Raw genomic sequence first — 17,961 nt, 5'->3', positions numbered from 1 at the left:
CAAGCAGTACTAATTCCCTATTGGGTGGGGATGCTTGATCAGGGAGAGGCTCAACAGTATCCCAGATTTTAGTAACTGCTCTCTTGTTACTGATAATTCTAACTATGTAAGAAAACTTAAAAAGGAAATACAAATAATACCAAAAGATAACTTCAGTTTAGCATAGAGAACCTGTGTTTTCCCAATCAAAATTATGCTTTTTAAAAAAAATTCAACATAAAATGTTTATGGTTACCGAGCAATGGTTCATTTCAGTCCAAGTGCTCTGAAAACTGTGGACCCATGCCTCAGAAAAGTACACACCCTCAGTGGTCACAGTTTTGTATCTGATTTCCTAGATAAGGCATGGGGAGTAGGCAAGTACATGCTGAAGCCTGTGCAGACTAACAAAGTGCCAACAAATTCCAACTTTCCGAAAAGTTAGGAGTAAAACGGTAGCATACACATACTCTCTCCATGCTGCTGTGCTGCCAAAGGACAAAAAAAATATTGCTGGGACATTTCCAGCCATTTCCCACTGGATTTCCACTGTAATACTAAGTACATCTAATACCAATGCAGTGTACAGGCTAGTTCGGGACAGTGGCATATGTAACACATAGAACTCTCAATAGCAATACTTAATACTTGTTCTTACAGGTACTTTCTAATTAAAGTTTAAAGTTTTGGTCAAGGGTTGTGGAGATAATATACAAGAGAATACTATCATCACAGTCACAATTTAATGAAGTGAGTTCCTTTCATTAAAAAAATGCATAATATGAATCAAAGAACATGTAGGCAGATGCTTGTTAAAACAATCTATTACATTTGCAGAATATAGTAGTTTTCTTAGGGGTAAAAATTCTTCTACATTTCACCTTACTACTTAGAAGAAATATACCCAATACTTAGTAAGGTCTGACTGCTTTTATTGAACACTTATTTTTACAAACTGCAAAAATAGGTACAAAGATTAGTCTTTCTTATTTCAGAGAGTATATTCAAACTGCTGTTTATGACCTGGGTCTAAAATATTCACACACCACTCACTATTAAGGGTCATAATTCAGAGAGATTTTCTGAGATAATTCTTTTAATTATAACTGACAGAGAAGAAATGTTTATAAATTTAGAAAACATAAATTTATAAATAAAAAACTCAGAAAATAAAGAACTGTTACTTAAAGTAAGAGGTTTTCCCCCAAATGAGAGGATTATAAACTACACAAACCTGCTACATGTGATTTAAAATGGAAACAATGATAAATTATACTTAATGTGCTAGTATAATAATGGTACCCATGACTGAAAAGTTCTTCATATGGTGTTGGGTGACTACGTGTAGAAGTAAAGTCTTTTTCTCTATAGAGGTCAAAGATTAAAAGTCCTTGATGTGAAATCAGAATCGGTCTGCTGCTCTGCTAGCCACAGCTCGAATATTGCCATAAACCTTTGATGGAGGATTTCCTGCAGGAGAAAATAAAAACGCTTATCTTCACAAATATACGTATAGACGCTACACGGACAACAGCCTGCAACACTGCCTAGAACTTTTTCCCACTGGATCCTCCTTAAATCAACAAAAGAGCCATAAAGGAAGCCATACAAATATTCTCCTAAAACTTAAAATCCTAAGTGCCAAAGACACCAGGTTGTCAAAGTATTTTGAACAGCAGCTGGTCCAGTCAAACCTGGGCATGCGTACTAAGTCACTTCAGTTGTGTCTGCCTGTGTGACTCCATGGGCTGTGGCCCACCAGGCTCCACTGTCCATGGGATTCTCCAGGCTAGAATACTGGAGTGGGCTACCATGTGGTCCTCCAGGGGATCCTCCAAACCCAGGGACTGAACCCCGCATCTCTTCTATCTCTTGCACTGGAAGGCAGGTTCTTTACCACTAGCTCCACCTGGGAAGCCCCAGCCTTGGACACCAGAGCGAATTCCATGTGTGTCCCCAGCAAGTGCTGTAGCCTGCATCTCTGACCACAGGGGACAGTACTTTGTGGTCTGAAGATGGGACCAAGTGGGTAATTAAAATGACTGATGCTAATCAGCAGCTCCCTTTTGGCTGAACCTAAAACACTGCCCACTGCTACTCTGGAAGGGGTCCCAGTGCGTCTCCTCAGGGGGACACAGCCATGATGTAAGCAACATGATCCAATAAGCCCTTTCTCTTGAGCTCGCAGATGGAATCCAAGCAAAAATATTCCAGCTTCCTCTCTGGGCCAATACTTGCCAACCCCCAAGAGTTTCTGCCTGCTACCTTTATCAACTGGGCCCTAAAGTGAGATGCAATGTGATCTGAGTTCCTAAATTCTCTATTCCTTTAGAGCAAACAGCAGAGGAAGAGACCGCGGTTACCCAGAATGAGGTTGCAAATGGCAGTTCTTGCCATCTTGATGTTTTGAAAAGAACCAAGGATGTGAACTTTCCTGCAAGAGATAAAGTGAGACAAGTTAGCCACAAAAAGCATTTCCTTAACTAAGTCCCATGATCCAGAAACTCTGGAAAGATGACAGATGGAGTCCTAAATAAAGGTGGTGGTGATGGCCCAACACTGTAAATATACTACCATCCACTCAGAAAGGAAGGGTTTTATGGTAAGTGAATTAAAACCTAAGTTCTTCAAGATTCTTGGTGAATAATGGCTTCCCTCCATTCAGTACTCTGCATACGCTAGGGCTTTATATACATGTTCTCATCATTTAATCCTCACACAAGCTTTATTAGACAGAAGTTATTCCCACATTACAGATGAGAAAGAAGTTTGGGAGAACTCAAAACACCAGTCTGAGATGACACACTGGCAGAACTGAGATTAGATGCAAATTAGATGCATTAACGATACTTAGTTAAAATATATTTGGATTTCAAATGCAAATATTTCTAAAAATAATCTAAATTTCTTCATCACTGAGGATTATCCAGACCCCTTTTACTGTGCATTCCTTGCTGAATGACTCCAATTAGACTGATATTATAGTATTTTACTTTTTGCTTCCCTGATGGCTCCCACGGTAAAGCATCTGCCCGCAATGCAGGAGACCCAGGTTCGGTTCCTGGGTTGGGAAAGTCCCCTGGAGAAGGAAAAGGCAATCCACTCCAGCACTCTTGCTTGGAAAATCCCATGAATGGAGGAGCCTGATAGGCTATAGTCCATGGGGTCGCGAAGAGTCGGACATGACTGAGCAACTTCACTTCACTTCAAAATATCAGTAAACTTAGGAAACTGAAGCCAAAATCTACAGGGGAAAAACCCTCTCCCAAAGTAGAACCCTCTTCACACCACAGGCTCAGACATTTCTGAAACTGGAGTAAACCTGAGGCTAAAAACAAGGGAACAAGTTAAAGTCAGTCCAAGATGATCCCAGGTTTTCTTCCCCACTCTAGGCCACAGGCAACCATCCAACTACCCTTTCTTTTACTCCAGTAAAATTAAGGTGGTAAGCGGCTCACTGGAGAAGGCGAAAGACTTGGGGTCTCGACCAGGGCCACCAGGAACAGCTGAAGTAGGAAGACCACGACCAGAATGGAGGCAATGTCGTGTGAACGTCCGCACAGTGAAAGACAGCTGGCTTCCAGACGTGTGTCAGCAGAAGGACTGGAGAATACGTCTCAGGGTAAACTGGCCTCAATGGGAAAGACTAAAGATACTGACATCAGGGCTTCCCCAAAGGAACAGCCTGGCAATCACCCAAGTGAAGCCCAACAGTCCACCAGTCTCCCCTACCCCCACCCCCAAGCACCCCGAGCCCAGGGTTTCTAGTCTACTCTTTATGGTCCCACTTTTACACAGGACGCTCTCACTATAAGGAATCAGAACCCGAGGAAAGCATCTAATACAAAAGAGTAGGCGGCATGACCAGCAGGCGAAGAAAGCGGTACAGAAACTTCTGCAGGGAGAAAAGAAAAACAAAACTAGTGAGATGAGAAAAGCAGTTTTCACTCACTCATGAATCAAGGACAGGATATTAAGAAAACTGAAGACAAAGATTAGAAGATGAAGTTACCAGAAGCAGCTCTGAATGAAAATCATTTACAACAGAGTGGAAGACATCTTCGAAACCAGGTCTCACCAAATGTCCTTCCTATGCTAAGCCACCAAAGGCACCAAAGGGCACTGGGGAAAGAAGCCAGGATGGCAGCTGTGGGCCAGGTAGAAGGGAACAGTGCTTTGGAAACAGAAACCTCCAGCAGAGACTTCAAAAATGTCTGATATGTCTGAGCCCACCAAGAGGAGATGCAGGTATAGCTTTCTAGTCACTGCAACACTGAGGAGGCACAGAGACACATTAAGAATGATTTCTTCATGTGACAACAAAGGTGCAAAGGACAGATAAGCCCCGTATACTCTCTGGCTCAGCTGGTAATACTCCAGTACCAATTTCATACTCAGACAATACTGAGCGTGCACTGAGAAAAACCCACAGAGCACACGGAGAGGCAAGCAAACTGGCCTGCTAAAAGGCTGACTGAGGGTGGAGATGGAGGTGGGGGAGGAAAAAGTACAAGTCTTCCTCTTTCACAGGAGAAAATCAACAGTGAATCTGAAAAAAAAGAAAAATGAAGCTGGTATATAGAGATAGTTGGAAATACAGAGATAAATAACGTTTAAAATTTAGCTAGAAGAGCTCAATTTGAAGACTTGAAATTTCCTCCCTCAGAGGTGGAAATGGAAGTAGACAGTGGCAAGTTTAAGCATGTGTATATATAACTGACAAAAATAAAACTGTAAAAGTCAGGCATGAAAGATGAGGAAATAGAGAAGCAAAAACACATACAGGGTGAGTAGTTTAGCTACTAAAACAAACAAAGCTTCAGGCCAGTAGTTGGAATGGGATGTATGTAGGTCTCCAGACATAGACAGCATTCTTTCCCATTCCATTTGTTCCAGATACTGAATGTATGTGGAACAAATGGATGTTAGTTTTATATTGTGTTCACATTCTACTCTGCCAGGTTTTCAGCAACTCATCAAAAAGAACATTTAAGGGTGCACAGCAGTCCATCTTATTACTATGTCATAATTAACATAAGTTGCCGAACACATGGATTTCCAATTAGCCTACCTACAGTAAAAACTGCAGGACAGTATATCTCTCTGCTGGTACTCGGCACTGGAAAAAAACCTACTGCTAACCACCAACAAACTGGAGAAACTTGAAACCACATGCTAGCTAAAAGAAGTCATGCACTAAAGACTACATACTGGGTATTTTTAACCTACGTGAATTGCAAGAAAAGGCAAAACCCTAGTGACAGAAAGGAGATGAGCAATGGCCTGGGAATCGGGAGGGGCTGCAAAGATGCACAGGGAACTTTTGGGGTGACACAGCTGAGTGTGGAGGGATCACAGGACTCTATAGACTATTTGCCAGAATCTCACTAAATTACATACCTAAAACAGGTGATTTTACCTGAATGAAAATCATACTGTAATACAGCTATTTAAAAAATGAATTTGACAAGGAAATTTTAAGCCAAGCCTTAGAAATAATACTTGGTGGTGGTTTAGTCTCTAAGTTGCGTCTGACTCTTGTGACCCCATGGACTAGCCTGCCAGGCTCCTGTCCATGGGATTCTCCAGGCAAGAATACTGGAGTGGGTTGCCATTTCCTTCTCCAGGGGATCTTCCCAGCCCAGGAAGCAAACCCAGGTCTCCTGCATTGCAGGCAAATTCTTTACCAACTAAGTTATGAGGGAAGCTTTTATAAATTATAAATTAATATAATGTCCTAACAATAATTAGAATTACAGCAAATCAGTTACATTTAAAAACTTCTAAATTAAAAAACTATTAGGACTGTATATGATATTTTAAAGTATGGTACACATTTCAAAATTATTGAAATTTCTAGTTCAAGAGAGCTTTTCCCATGACTCTGGAGCCCCATCTCCAGGCTCAAGTCATGAAAGGTCAATGCTGTAAGACACTTACCTTCAGGTAAACAGGGCCACCAATGCAGTGTTAACAGTTTTCTACTTAAGTATAAAAAATAGTCTAAAATTTAGATTTGAAAATAATAGTGAGCCCCTCAGGCCAGAGCAAAGATGAGATGACTTTAAATAAAATTATTTCTGGATTTAGTAGCAGGCAGATCCCTCCTCCTCAGTCAACTGCTTCGTTTCCCAACTTCTGGGCACCGTATAATCTCTGCGCCATCTGCCAGTAACCCCAAGCTGGTAACGGAGCGGCTTCATCAGCAGGCAGAAAAGGGTAATCCCAGCTTGACTTCCTGCACCCTTATTTTAAGCCCATATCATCTTATTGATGTTCATATATAACTGCTCTGTAGTTTTCCCAACAATGTGCAACACTCATCTTCCCTTTATGAAAGGCCTTTATATATTCGTGCATGCACATGTGTATATATACATTTATGTTTATTTTTTTATTGAAGGATAATTGCTTTACAGAATTTTGTTGTTTTCTGTCAAACCTCAACATTAGTCAGGTATACATATATACATACATGTATATATACATATATCTCCTCCTTTTTGAACCTCCCTCCCATTTGCCTCCCCATCCCACCCCTCTAGGTTGATACAGAGCCCCTGTTAGTCTCCTGAGCCATACAGCAAATTCCCACTGACTATCTATTTTATACATGGTAATGTAAGTTTCCATGTTACTCTTTCCATATATCTCACCTTGTCCTCCCCTCTCCCCATGTCCATAAGCCTATTCTCTTTTTAAAGTAAAGACTCATGATGGCATTGAACCCACATACTTCTTGCTCTCCTCTACTGATTTAATCGGCTCCCATGATACTATTTAAATATTCCCCTGTCATGTAATTTAACAGTGATTCTCAACATTTCCTTCATTGCAAACTGAGAAAAAAGCTATAATATCTAAGATTTTTCTCAACTAAATCTGCTCTCAGTGTAGGTAACTGTTCAGCCAAAAGCATATCCTCACAAAGACTTAGAGGTTACGTCATGCATAAATACAATCTAAATCACTTCTTGAAACCATCAAAAGACCAAATGTAAATTATGACAATAGTTTTCTCAAGATTACATACTTACACATCAGCTAAAACTATCCGTGTCCGGGTCACGTTCTCGATGGTGAATTTGGTTTTTCCTCCTTTGCCAGCAATTCTGCCTATTGCCCTGGACAGGTGGTCTCCCTTTAAAGGTTTAACTAAATGAGAAAAGCAAGACCTCAGGAAGGAAGCCATTCCAGCATTACCCACTTCCACAGGAGTTTAATCATTAGCCAAATTTCCTTCCTAAAAGACACAAAACATGCATTTTTTTAAAAGCTGCTAAGAATACGGCTCAGTTGATGCTACTGGAAAGCTGAGAGTCATGCAGAATACAAAGTCAGCAGTAAAAAAGTACCATCCAGGAATTCATACAAAAAGACCACCATACACTCACCATCTGTAATTTCAAAAGACTCTAGAAAGAGGTCATCCAGTCTAATAAGGGCAAGTGCATCCTATAATACAGAAATACATACTGTGAAGTGCTTCCATTCAAGTACCTGTGTGAGTGAGTGAGTGTTAAGCTAACTCATAAATTGTAAAACTAGAACACTCAAATTAAAAAACAAAAAAAATGCCCAAATCTATCAAAACATTCATGTGGAGTGTTTTCTAAGCTCCCCATTTCAGCTATCATGAAATCACTCACCTCCACCTGAAACCCAAGAATGAAGGCTTTCACAAAATCAGCTGCTTTTGTCAGAGCGCTAACATCTTTAGTTTCTTTACAAGTCTGTTTAAAAAAAAAAAAGGTGGGGTAAGAGGCACAAATTATAGCTGGAAATGAAAACGGCAACATTCTAGCAAACTACTAGGACTGACCTTTCCCATTATTGTAATTTCCTTCACCATCACCCTTCCCAATATATTCTCTGTGACCCAGTTGTTGGTGAGGTAAGTACTGTGTTTAGTTTTCAAAACAAAACTCTGCTAGCTCCAGGGCTGGGCAGTTCCCCCCAAATACTGTCAAAAGACCAACTGGACGCCATGGCTGATCTGACTCTGGAGCTACTGGCAAGATTCCTCCACTCACTCCCATTCTGAAGGACCTCCATCCTCAGTTCATTTCCATCCAAGCTGGTCCTCTTCAGTGCCATCTCCCTGGGAGTCCAGGTCTAACCTCCCGACTTCAACCACCATTCCTGTGCTGATGTTGCCCTCCCAAAGCAACAACTCTAGTACTAACTACCAAGAACGGTTTAAGCAATGATCCTGCCCTCAAAGATTTTATTTGATAATCACAGAAATAGGTGCTCTTCATAAAATGCCCACCCCTGTAAATAACATGCACTGCAAAGGTGCTTGACACACTATAGCTCTGATCTTCATGTCAACCTAAATTTAAGCAAGATAAATACTTTTACATTAGAGGAAACTCAAGTACCAAAATGAAAAAGTAAAATCTGAGCCCGGATCTGATTCCAAAACCATGAGTTCTACTCTCCTACACAGACTCACAGTTGAGTCGAGGAGACTGTGTTTGTATTTGGCAACTTTGAAACCATGCAGGGTTGTGTAACAGCACATTTAAAACTACAGATCCCAGTCCCAATTCCATATGTGACCTTAGGCACGTCTCATGAATACTCTAAGTCTTAAGTTTTCTCATCTGTAAAATAAATTGGAACAGAAGAGCCTGAGAGGTCCCTACCAGCACTGATGACTTTGCCCAAGATACTCCTTGGCCAGTTTCCTCACATCTATTAGATGGGGTATGTTATCTACCTCACAGGGCTGTTCTCAAGACCAAAATGATGTAATGCCTGCCAAAGCGCCACTCTGTGTCTGGCACAAAGCAGTATCAACAAACATCAGAGGAGTCCAAACTGATGGTGCTGCAATACATAATCAAGAGATTCTGACAACTTCTTTATTAAGCCTTTTATCAATCAGCAAAACATAAGTTTAAGCCCTGAAGACTAAACTGAAAAAAAATGGACTGACAGTAAAGGAGAAAGAACTTGAGCTAGACTCTAAAAGATGATGAAACTGAAGTAGGAAGGAAAAGGAAGTAGGGAGGAGAAGGTCTTCACAGAGCATAAGGAGGGACAAGAAAAATGTTCAAAGCAATGGTAAGAGGACTTGAGAATGAGACTCCTAATTTCAAGGCAAATTCAAATACTTTTATCTTTCAGAGATACTGTAGATATCAAGATATCAATAAAAGCAGTGTGGTCTGGGAAAATTAATCTGGCTCTGGCAAGAAGGATGGAGAAGCGAAATGAGATTTAAAGACATTAAAGAAAACAAACTTATAAGCAAACAAGTTATGGCAGAAAACCATAAAAACCTAAATGAAACTGACAGTGAGAACAAGGAGAAATTCTGTCAAGTTCTGTATTTTAAACTCTGCCAACTATTTAGGACAGTGCCTCTCTGCTTTGCTCCATTATTCTAATCCCTCAACAGAAATAAGTCTATAACAACCCTGATAATGAATCCTTAAAATGGAAATTATAATTAATTTTGGTTACTGATTCGGATGCAAAATTGGAACCCACAGGAAAAAAACCCCGAAGTGTATTAATTTTAATTGTCCACCTCCTAGACTGACATCATGGAATGAATAAACAAATATTTTTACATAATTTACACTTACTCTCAAAACTTATTTTTTCCTAAAAAGTAACACTAAAATATAGTACCTGTACTACAGCAAGTACTTCGGCTGCTCATTTACATACTTCTGTTTACGATAGCCTCTTTATTAACCCTTTAATCAATCAACACAGAACACTATTAAAAATGTGCTGAGACGCAGCTGGTATTTTAGTTTAGTTTCAGGTCAAACTGGAAGAAACTCAACAAGATAAGTCCCACTAAGAATTCCTAGAAAGTCTGTTCTTTCTTCCTAGGACAGAAAAACCTCAGCATATTTTAAAGTGGTTAATAGTCTCCTTACTCTGATTTCAACATTCCTCGATTTCAAGTTAAAGCGTATCTGAAGTCCCAAATGCTCCACAATAGGAGTAAATATCTTCAGCCAGTTCTCTTTTAGTGGCGTATATCTGTTAGCTGGGACTGGAATTTTCCTGGTTTCTTCTTTCCCATTCTATGACAAAAGAAAACACAACTCAGCAGTTGTTTAAAGGAATGAGGGTGAAGTTGTAAAACGACACCTGATCCTCAAAAAGCCTGCTGGACAGATTAAACACCAGGAGAGTCGCCGCTCTGAGCTTCACTCCAGAAAAAGCGTCAACATCACCCAGAGGCCACCGGGCCGACCCGTCTCTGGCCCCAGCCCCGTTCCTGTTCCTCGGTCCCAGCCAGTACCAGGAACCCGTCCCCGGAGAGGGGCGGGAAGACGGGCCTCTTAGCGGGTCGGGCTTCCTCGGTGTCCATGCAGGTCGCGTCGCCTCCCTCCTTCGGCGTGGACGACTGCTCAGCCTGCCGTTTCTTCGCCCGCCGGCCACCTTTGCGGGTGACCTGACTGAAGCCGTCCTCGGCCAACGGGCTCTGTGCCTCCATCACGCTTTCCATTCTCCAGAACCTCCAGCCCCAACCTCAGCTTCCAGCTCCAACACGTGCGAGGCTGTACCGCGCAGGCGCGCCTCGCAGGCCCCCAACCTCGCCAACCAGCCCCAGGGCTCCGCCCTCTTTCCTAAGACGTCCCATGCGGGGGACCTAAAGCGGGAGTTTCTGCGTGTTTGTTGGTGAGGAGGCGGGCTGTCCTAAAATATGCCTGATTCTTAGGTTCGCCCTCTGCCCCCACCTCTCGCAGTCACCATGCTTTATAACCCATAATCTGTATCTGTACGAAAGGCACTAGGTAAAGCCATAAACAAGTTTGTGTTGTTGGGGAAGGAAACTCTTGTGTGCCTGCACTAGAGCATCCGGCATTATCTGAGAAACCTAAAACTACTTGTTAGGTGTCTAGGGGCGCCTACGGCAAGCGGGAGGGACAAACTGTCCGTAACGTTTGGACTCTGGTTTCCAGGTTTGTTTCATCAGGGTTTGTTGGCTGTGTCCCGCTTGGCGGAGGCGAAATCTCTCGGCTGGACCATGTCGGCCTTTGAGAAGCCTCAGATCATCTCCCATATCCAGAAGAGCCTCAATTACACGGTGTTTGACTGTAAGTGGATGCCCTGCAGCGCCAAATTTGTGACCATGGGCAACTTCGCACGGGGCACCGGCGTCATTCAGCTGTACGAGATCCAGCAGGGGGACCTAAAGCTGCTGCAGGAGGTGGGTGCCGGGTCGAGACCTCCCAGTTCCAAGATCTGGGACTGCTGCTGGAGGGGAGTGCGGATCTTGGGGGCGGGAGTTCTGCGTTCCTTTTTGCCAAAGCCTTTGTCCAGCGTCCCCCCAAAGCGCTGCTGAAACTGCGCGGGAGTAGCGAAGCTGACCGCAGATTGAGGAATAATTCGGACGTAAAACGCTTTCGTTAGAGACCTGAATTCTCATCAGGCTAATTCATTCCTGCTTTGCTGGTCCCTTCCTCCAGCCATCCCCACCCCTCTCCCAGTCCAGTGCGAGGTCCCTGGAGGTGACGTTATAACTTCACATTTAAATTCGAGGCGTTTCTGGGCAGTGCGCATTTGTTTGTGGAGAGTCTTTTTTTATTTTTATTTTTTGAATTTTATTTTTAATATAAATTTATTTATTTTAATTAGAGGCTAATTACTTTACAATATTGTATTGGTTTTGTCATACATCAACATGAATCCGCCACGGGTGTACACGTGTTCCCCATCCTGAACCCCCCTCCCACCTCCCTCCCCATACCATCCCTCTCGGTCATCCCAGTGCACCAGCCCCAAGCATCCTGTATCATGCATCGAACCTGGACTGGCGATTCGTTTCATATATGATATTATACATGTTTCAATGCCATTCTCCCAAGTCATCCCACCCTCTCCCTCTCCCACAGAGTCCAAAAGAGTATTCTATACATCTGTGTCTCTTGCTGTCTCGCATACAGGTTTATCGCTACCATCTTTCTAAATTCCATATATATGCGTTAGTATAATGTATTGGTGTTTTTCTTTTTGGCTTACTTCACTCTGTATAATAGGCTCCAGTTTCATCCACCTCATCAGAACTGATTCAAATGTATTCTTTTTAATGGCTGAGTAATACTCCATTGTGTATATGTACCATAGCTTTCTTAGCCATTCGTCTGCTGATGGACATCTAGGTTGCTTCCATGTCCTGGCTATTATAAACAGTGCTGCAATGAACATTGAGGTACACGTGTCTCTTTCACTTCTGGTTTCCTCGGTGTGTATGCCCAGCAGTGGGATTGCTGGGTCATAAGGCGGTTCTTAGAGAAGGCAATGGCACCCTACTCCAGTACTCTTGCCTGGAAAATCCCATGGGTGGAGGAGCCTGGTAGGCTGCAATCTGTGGGGCCTCGGAGAGTCGGACACGACTGAACGACTTCACTTTCACTTTTCACTTTCACGCATTGGAGAAGGAAATGGCAACCCACTCCAGTGTTCTTGCCTGGAGAATCCCAGGGATGGGGGGAACCTGGTGGGCTTCCATCTATGGAGTCGCAGAGTCGGACACAACTGAAGCGACTTAGCAGTAGCAGAAGGCAGTTCTATTTCCAGTTTTTTAAGGAATCTCCACACTGTTCTCCATAGTGGCTGTACTAGTTTGCATTCCCACCAGCAGTGTAAGAGGGTTCCCTTTTCTCCACACCCTCTCCAGCATTTATTGCTTATAGACTTGTGGATCACAGCCATTCTGACTGGCGTGAAATGGTACCTCATTGTGGTCTTGATTTGCATTTCTCTGATAATGAGTGATGTTGAGCATCTTTTCATGTGTTTGTTAGCCATCCGTATGTCTTCTTTGGAAAAATGTCTGTTTAGTTTTTTGGCCCATTTTTTGATTGGGTTGTTTATTTTTCTGGAATTGAGCTGCAGGAGTTGCTTGTATATTTTTGAGACTAGTTCTTTGTCTGTGGAGAGTCTTTTAATAGGTCCAAGATAGTAAAATACTTGGTCATACAAGCAGAGCCAAAGCAGGCACTAGGATGCCTGCTATGTAATTGGAGGAGACAATCCAAGACAATTATTCTTTCAACAAGTGTCAGTTGATTGCCTGGTATTCTCCAGCTAGTAAATGACAATGTCCCTGATTATTATGGAGTTTTTTTTCCTAGTGGGAGAGAGAATCAATTAAATAATCAAACTAACAATACATAAAACATAAACTGAGATGAATTCTCTAATGTAAAGGCACATGGTTCTATGAGAGTAAAAACAAAACCAGAAAACCAGATTTGCATTGAGTAAAAGCTAAGTAGGTCAAATTAGGAGTTGAGATTTCCAAGAGGAAACAGTTCAGCAATGAGGGAGAGAGATTATCCCCTTTTGGAACAAAACAGCAGAGAGGAGGCCTTGCAAATGCTGTAGATCATTTAAAAGATTTGTGCCTGTTTTTGTAAGAAAAATGGGACTTCAGTGAAGGACTTTAAGCAGGATGTGGCAAGGTTAGGTTTACAAGTTTTGTAAAGATTACACTAATGGAAGAATTGGAGAATAACGATATTAACTAACATTTTTATATCTGTTTACTAGTTTTTAAATACCTTTAGAGCACTCCAGTACTCTTGCCTGGAAAATCCCATGGATGGAGAAGCCTGGTAGGCTGCAGTCCATGAGGTCGCTGGGAGTCGGACACGACTGAGCGACTTCATTTTCACTTTTCACTTTCATGCATTGGAGAAGGAAATGGCAACCCACTCCAGTGTTCTTGCCTGGAGAATCCCAGGGACGAGGGAGCCTGTTGGGCTGCCGTCTATGGGGTCGCACAGAGCGGACACGAGTGAAGCGACTTAGCAGCAGCAGCAGCAGTAGCAGCAGCAGCAGGAAAAAAAAAAAAAGATCAGTTATACTCAGATGTTAGCATTGTCATAGACTACAGGGAAGTTTGTAACTCCAGGGACCAAAAACTATGGAGAGAATCTGCTTGGAGGAGTTAGGGCCTCAACTGATAGGCAAAGGATACATACACTTTCTCTAGGAAAGCTTAGATTAGAAAGTATGTAAGGCCTCATCCCATTTTAAATTTCTATGAATGCTATTTTTCTTGTTCAGATTGTCTTTGCTGGCCAGGCACTCTGCTCCTAAACGTGGCATGTTCTTTCCTACCTTTCCTTATGTTTTTTATTACTTAGCCCCTAGTCACCAGTTGCTATTCTAAGATCCAGTTCAGATTATTTGACTATTGACATCTCATTTCTGATCCCCACATAAAGTAACTTTTCTTTATTGCTTTCCTATGGTACATAAGTACCATTATTATTTGTGCTAGAAATATATCCTTTTGTCCCATGTATCTCTAATTAGATTATAAACTCCCAGAGAGTAAGGACAGTTGTTTCTTTAGTGTGGTATAAAAGGAGCAGCCACTCAATAAGTGACTTGTTAAAAGAATGAGTGAATTTATGTCTGTAAAAGGATATAACTTGGAACATTTAAATACTGATTTATTAATCACTAATTGATTGAGGCCAGGAGTTTGAACATGTAGGAAACATTGAAATTGGAGAAAGAAAATGGTGAACTATTAGGAATAAATACTAGTCAAAACTCAACCAGAGTTGAGTTTTGTGACTTTTTTTTAGTAGGGCTTTATGACTTGTGTACATTTCATGAATACTCTTGTTTTGTAAAGAGAAATTGTGTTCTTTGTCTCTTCTAGAGTTCTGGAAGATTCTAGCAGTATTTTTTTTTTTTTGAATAATTTTGCTTTTTACCGAAAGTAATGTATGTTCATGATAGAATATACCAAAAATATAGATAGGGAAAAGAAGTAAATTGATGTCACCCACCTCAACACTAGGAGTATCCACTTTTTATATCTTCACCTGTATCCTTTGATTCTTCTCTTTTTCTACCATAAATTTTCCATTGAGAACCTATCATTTCAAGGTACTATGATAAAGAAGGACCAAAGATATTTGAAAGACGAGTCCTTCCTCCTAACAACCTACTGCCTAGAGTGAGGGTAAAACAAATGCACAAACAGATTTAAGAGCTTACATTATGTTTGGCTGTGATGATGCCGTGGAAAACAATATAGGTTAAGAACAGTCCCAGTGATTCTCAGCTCTTACTGTGCTCCAGGAGCATCTGAATGTGTATCATTACTGTTGTTTTGGATGTGCTTGGGTGTACGTGTTTTAAAATATTCATGCCTTGGTTCCACCCCTGGAAACTGATGCACTGGGACTCTTTCTTGCCTCTAGACTAGTTTGAGTCCCAGACGTCAGTATTTTTTAAACTTCCAACAGATGATTCTAATGAGTAGTAGGGTTGACTATCTTCATTGTTTAGTCACTAAGTTGTGTCTTATCCTTTTGCGACTCCATGAACTGCAGCCTGCCAGGCTCCTTCTGTCCATGGGGTTTCCCAGGCAAGAATACTGGAGTGGATTGCCATTTCCTCCTCCAGCGGCTCTTCCTCACCCAGGGATCAAACCTGAGCTTCCTGCATTGGCAGGCAGGTTCTTTACCACTGAGCAGCTTAGGTACCTTTGGAGCTTCCCAAATGCATTTTCCTTTCTTTTCCCTCTTTTTCCCTCTTCTAAAGCTAAGTTAGTTTCTAGCTATCATTGTGCTAGTTGAATTATTGGTTAAAAAATTAGGAAACATAAAATATTAGGAAACTTGATTTTATCCTTGTAGAACTACCTCAAACCTTGTGCTCCAGAGTCCGTGGGTGCAGGATAAAAAGGAAGGAAGAAAATGGGTCTTTGTTGGTGCCTCCTTATTACTAATCAGATAGATAGGGAATGAAGGCAGGGTCTTCGTATACAATTGAGTAGTTTGTTAAACTGCACACAGGTATCTGGCCAAGGGTTCAAGTGAAGGCTAAAATCCATCTCTCTCCAGCTTTTCCCCTCCTGTGTGAAACTTCCGTCAGCCTGTAGAGGGCGCCTTCCACGTCCCCCTCCCCCCCCCCCCAACATGGCCCAAAGGACTAGGGGCGGCCCTGAAAAGTGCCACATTTGGGGATGTTTACACTTTAAAAATTAGTAATAATCTAATAAAGTTCTGCTTTCTTAGCCCCTGTGCCACTGAATTCACTGCTTGTTAACATTTGGTTGACTAAACCTTTTAATGTTAATTAAGTAGTGCCAGGATGTGGAGGAGGAAATACTGACAAGCTGTACTAGACCCACCCACAGATAGAACAAAAATAGCTCTGCTGGGAATTATCGATCATGGGCTTCCTTAATCACCTTAACTTAGAGCAAAGAGAACCAACAACTGGGGGTCAAATATGTCTGTCATCCACGGTCATTTTCAGTATCATAGCAAAAGTTAATACATTCTAATTTACTTTGTGGAACACATTTTGCAAAATAGATCTCCATTTTTTTTTTTTAACCAGTTTTCTAGCAGGAAAACTTAAGTGTCCTCTGAATTCTTTTCATCTTTTCTTTTCCAAAGGTAAAACATTTAACAGGGACAAGAGGGGTCCCTTTTATGAACTATTAAAAAGAAAAATTAACTTTACTCCAATGTCCTTTCTTAATTTAGCTAATTAACCTAGCTCAGCCTTTCTGAGCAAAGCACAGCCCTCCCTGCTGTGCAGATAACAAGATGTTTACACACTTAAATTTATTTTTCAATATGGTTCTGTATTTTGAGTTTAATTTGATTCTTGATCTTTAATTTGATTCTTTAAACATCATTTGCAACAGACCACTAGTTAAACCTTTGATATAAGAATATATGGCTATCCTTTGATAAAAGGATGCAAGAATAAAAAAATAATAGGAAGCATAAATATCATGTTTACATTTTATGAAGACATAAAATGAAGGTAAAAACCAAAGGACACAAATCTGAAAGTAGGTTAAGTCAAGCCTTACTTACCTCACCAGTCTAGTTCAGGATTGGAGCATTTCTTTGGGACTTCTAAGGGCTCGGTTATACAGAATGCGGGCTACATAGGAAATGTTTATTTAACTGATTTACATATAGTCCTGGAGACAGCCTCAGTTCAGTTCAGTTCAGTCGCTCAGTCCTGTCCGACTCTTTGCGACCCCATGAATGGCAGCACGCCAGGCCTCCCTGTCCATCACCATCTCCCAGAGTTCAGTCAGACTCACGTCCATTGAGTCAGTGATGCCATCCAGCCATCTCATCCTGAGTCGTCCCCTTCTCCTCCTGCCCCCAATCCCTCCCAGCATCAGAGTCTTTTCCAATGAGTCAACTCTTCGCATGAGGTGGCCAAAGTATTGGAGTTTCAGCTTTAGCATCATTCCTTCCAAAGAAATCCCAGGGTTGATCTCCTTCAGAATGGACTGGTTGGATCCCCTTGCAGTCCAAGGGACTCTCAAGAGTCTTCTCCAACACCACAGTTCAAAAGCATCAATTCTTCGGCGCTCAGCTTTCTTCACAGTCCAACTCTCACATCCATACACGACTACTGGACAAACCATAGCCTTGACTAGACAGACCTTAGTCGGCAAAGTAACGTCTCTGCTTTTGAATATACTATCTAAGTTGATCATAACTTTTCTTCCAAGGAGTAAGCATCTTTTAATTTCATGGCTGCAGTCACCATCTGTAGTGATTTTGGAGCCCAAAAAAATAAAGTCTGACACTGTTTCTACTGTTTCCCCATCTATTTCCCATGAAGTAATGGGACCGGATGCCATGATCTTAGTTTTCTGAATGTTGAGCTTTAAGCCAACTTTTTCACTCTCCTCTTTCACTTTCATCAAGAGGCTTTTTAGCTCCTCTTCACTTTCTGCCATAAGGGTGGTGTCATCTGCGTATCTGAGGTTTGATATTTCTCCCGGCAATCTTGATTCCAGCTTGTGTTTCTTCCAGTCCAGCGTTTCTCATGATGTACTCTGCATAGAAGTTAAATAAGCAGGGTGACAATATACAGCCTTGACGTACTCCTTTCCCTATTTGGAAACATTCTGTTGTTCCATGTCCAGTTCTAACTGTTGCTTCCTGACCTGCATACAAATTTCTCAAGAGGCAGGTCAGGTGGTCTGGTATTCCC

The 17,961-nt window shown here is 41.7% G+C and overlaps 2 protein-coding genes across 2 annotated transcripts in view; one reads left to right on the top strand and one right to left on the bottom strand.

Moving 5' to 3' along the window:
* Window positions 1-890: 890 nt before the first annotated feature.
* PNO1 (partner of NOB1 homolog) lies at window positions 891-10,582 on the bottom strand. Its single transcript, XM_040224114.1, has 7 exons — window positions 10,253-10,582; window positions 9,882-10,031; window positions 7,629-7,712; window positions 7,374-7,434; window positions 7,017-7,134; window positions 2,343-2,413; window positions 891-1,449 (listed from the first exon to the last, which is right to left on the bottom strand). Exons 1-7 carry the CDS (start codon window positions 10,457-10,459, stop codon window positions 1,382-1,384), a joined length of 759 nt encoding a protein of 252 aa, XP_040080048.1. The 5' UTR covers window positions 10,460-10,582; the 3' UTR covers window positions 891-1,381.
* A 278-nt stretch (window positions 10,583-10,860) lies between these two features.
* DNAAF10 (dynein axonemal assembly factor 10) overlaps window positions 10,861-17,961 on the top strand; it is a 31,069-nt gene continuing 23,968 nt past the window's right edge. The window contains exon 1 of the mRNA XM_040224108.1: window positions 10,861-11,164. Coding sequence (XP_040080042.1) covers window positions 10,982-11,164 — 183 coding nt within the window. The 5' untranslated portion in view covers window positions 10,861-10,981. The remainder of the gene's footprint in view (window positions 11,165-17,961) is intronic.

This window comes from Oryx dammah, unplaced genomic scaffold, assembly GCF_014754425.2.
Source record: "Oryx dammah isolate SB20612 unplaced genomic scaffold, SCBI_Odam_1.1 HiC_scaffold_25, whole genome shotgun sequence".
NCBI classification, from domain to species: domain Eukaryota; kingdom Metazoa; phylum Chordata; class Mammalia; order Artiodactyla; family Bovidae; genus Oryx; species Oryx dammah.
This window is presented reverse-complemented; position numbering and strand designations above follow the sequence as displayed.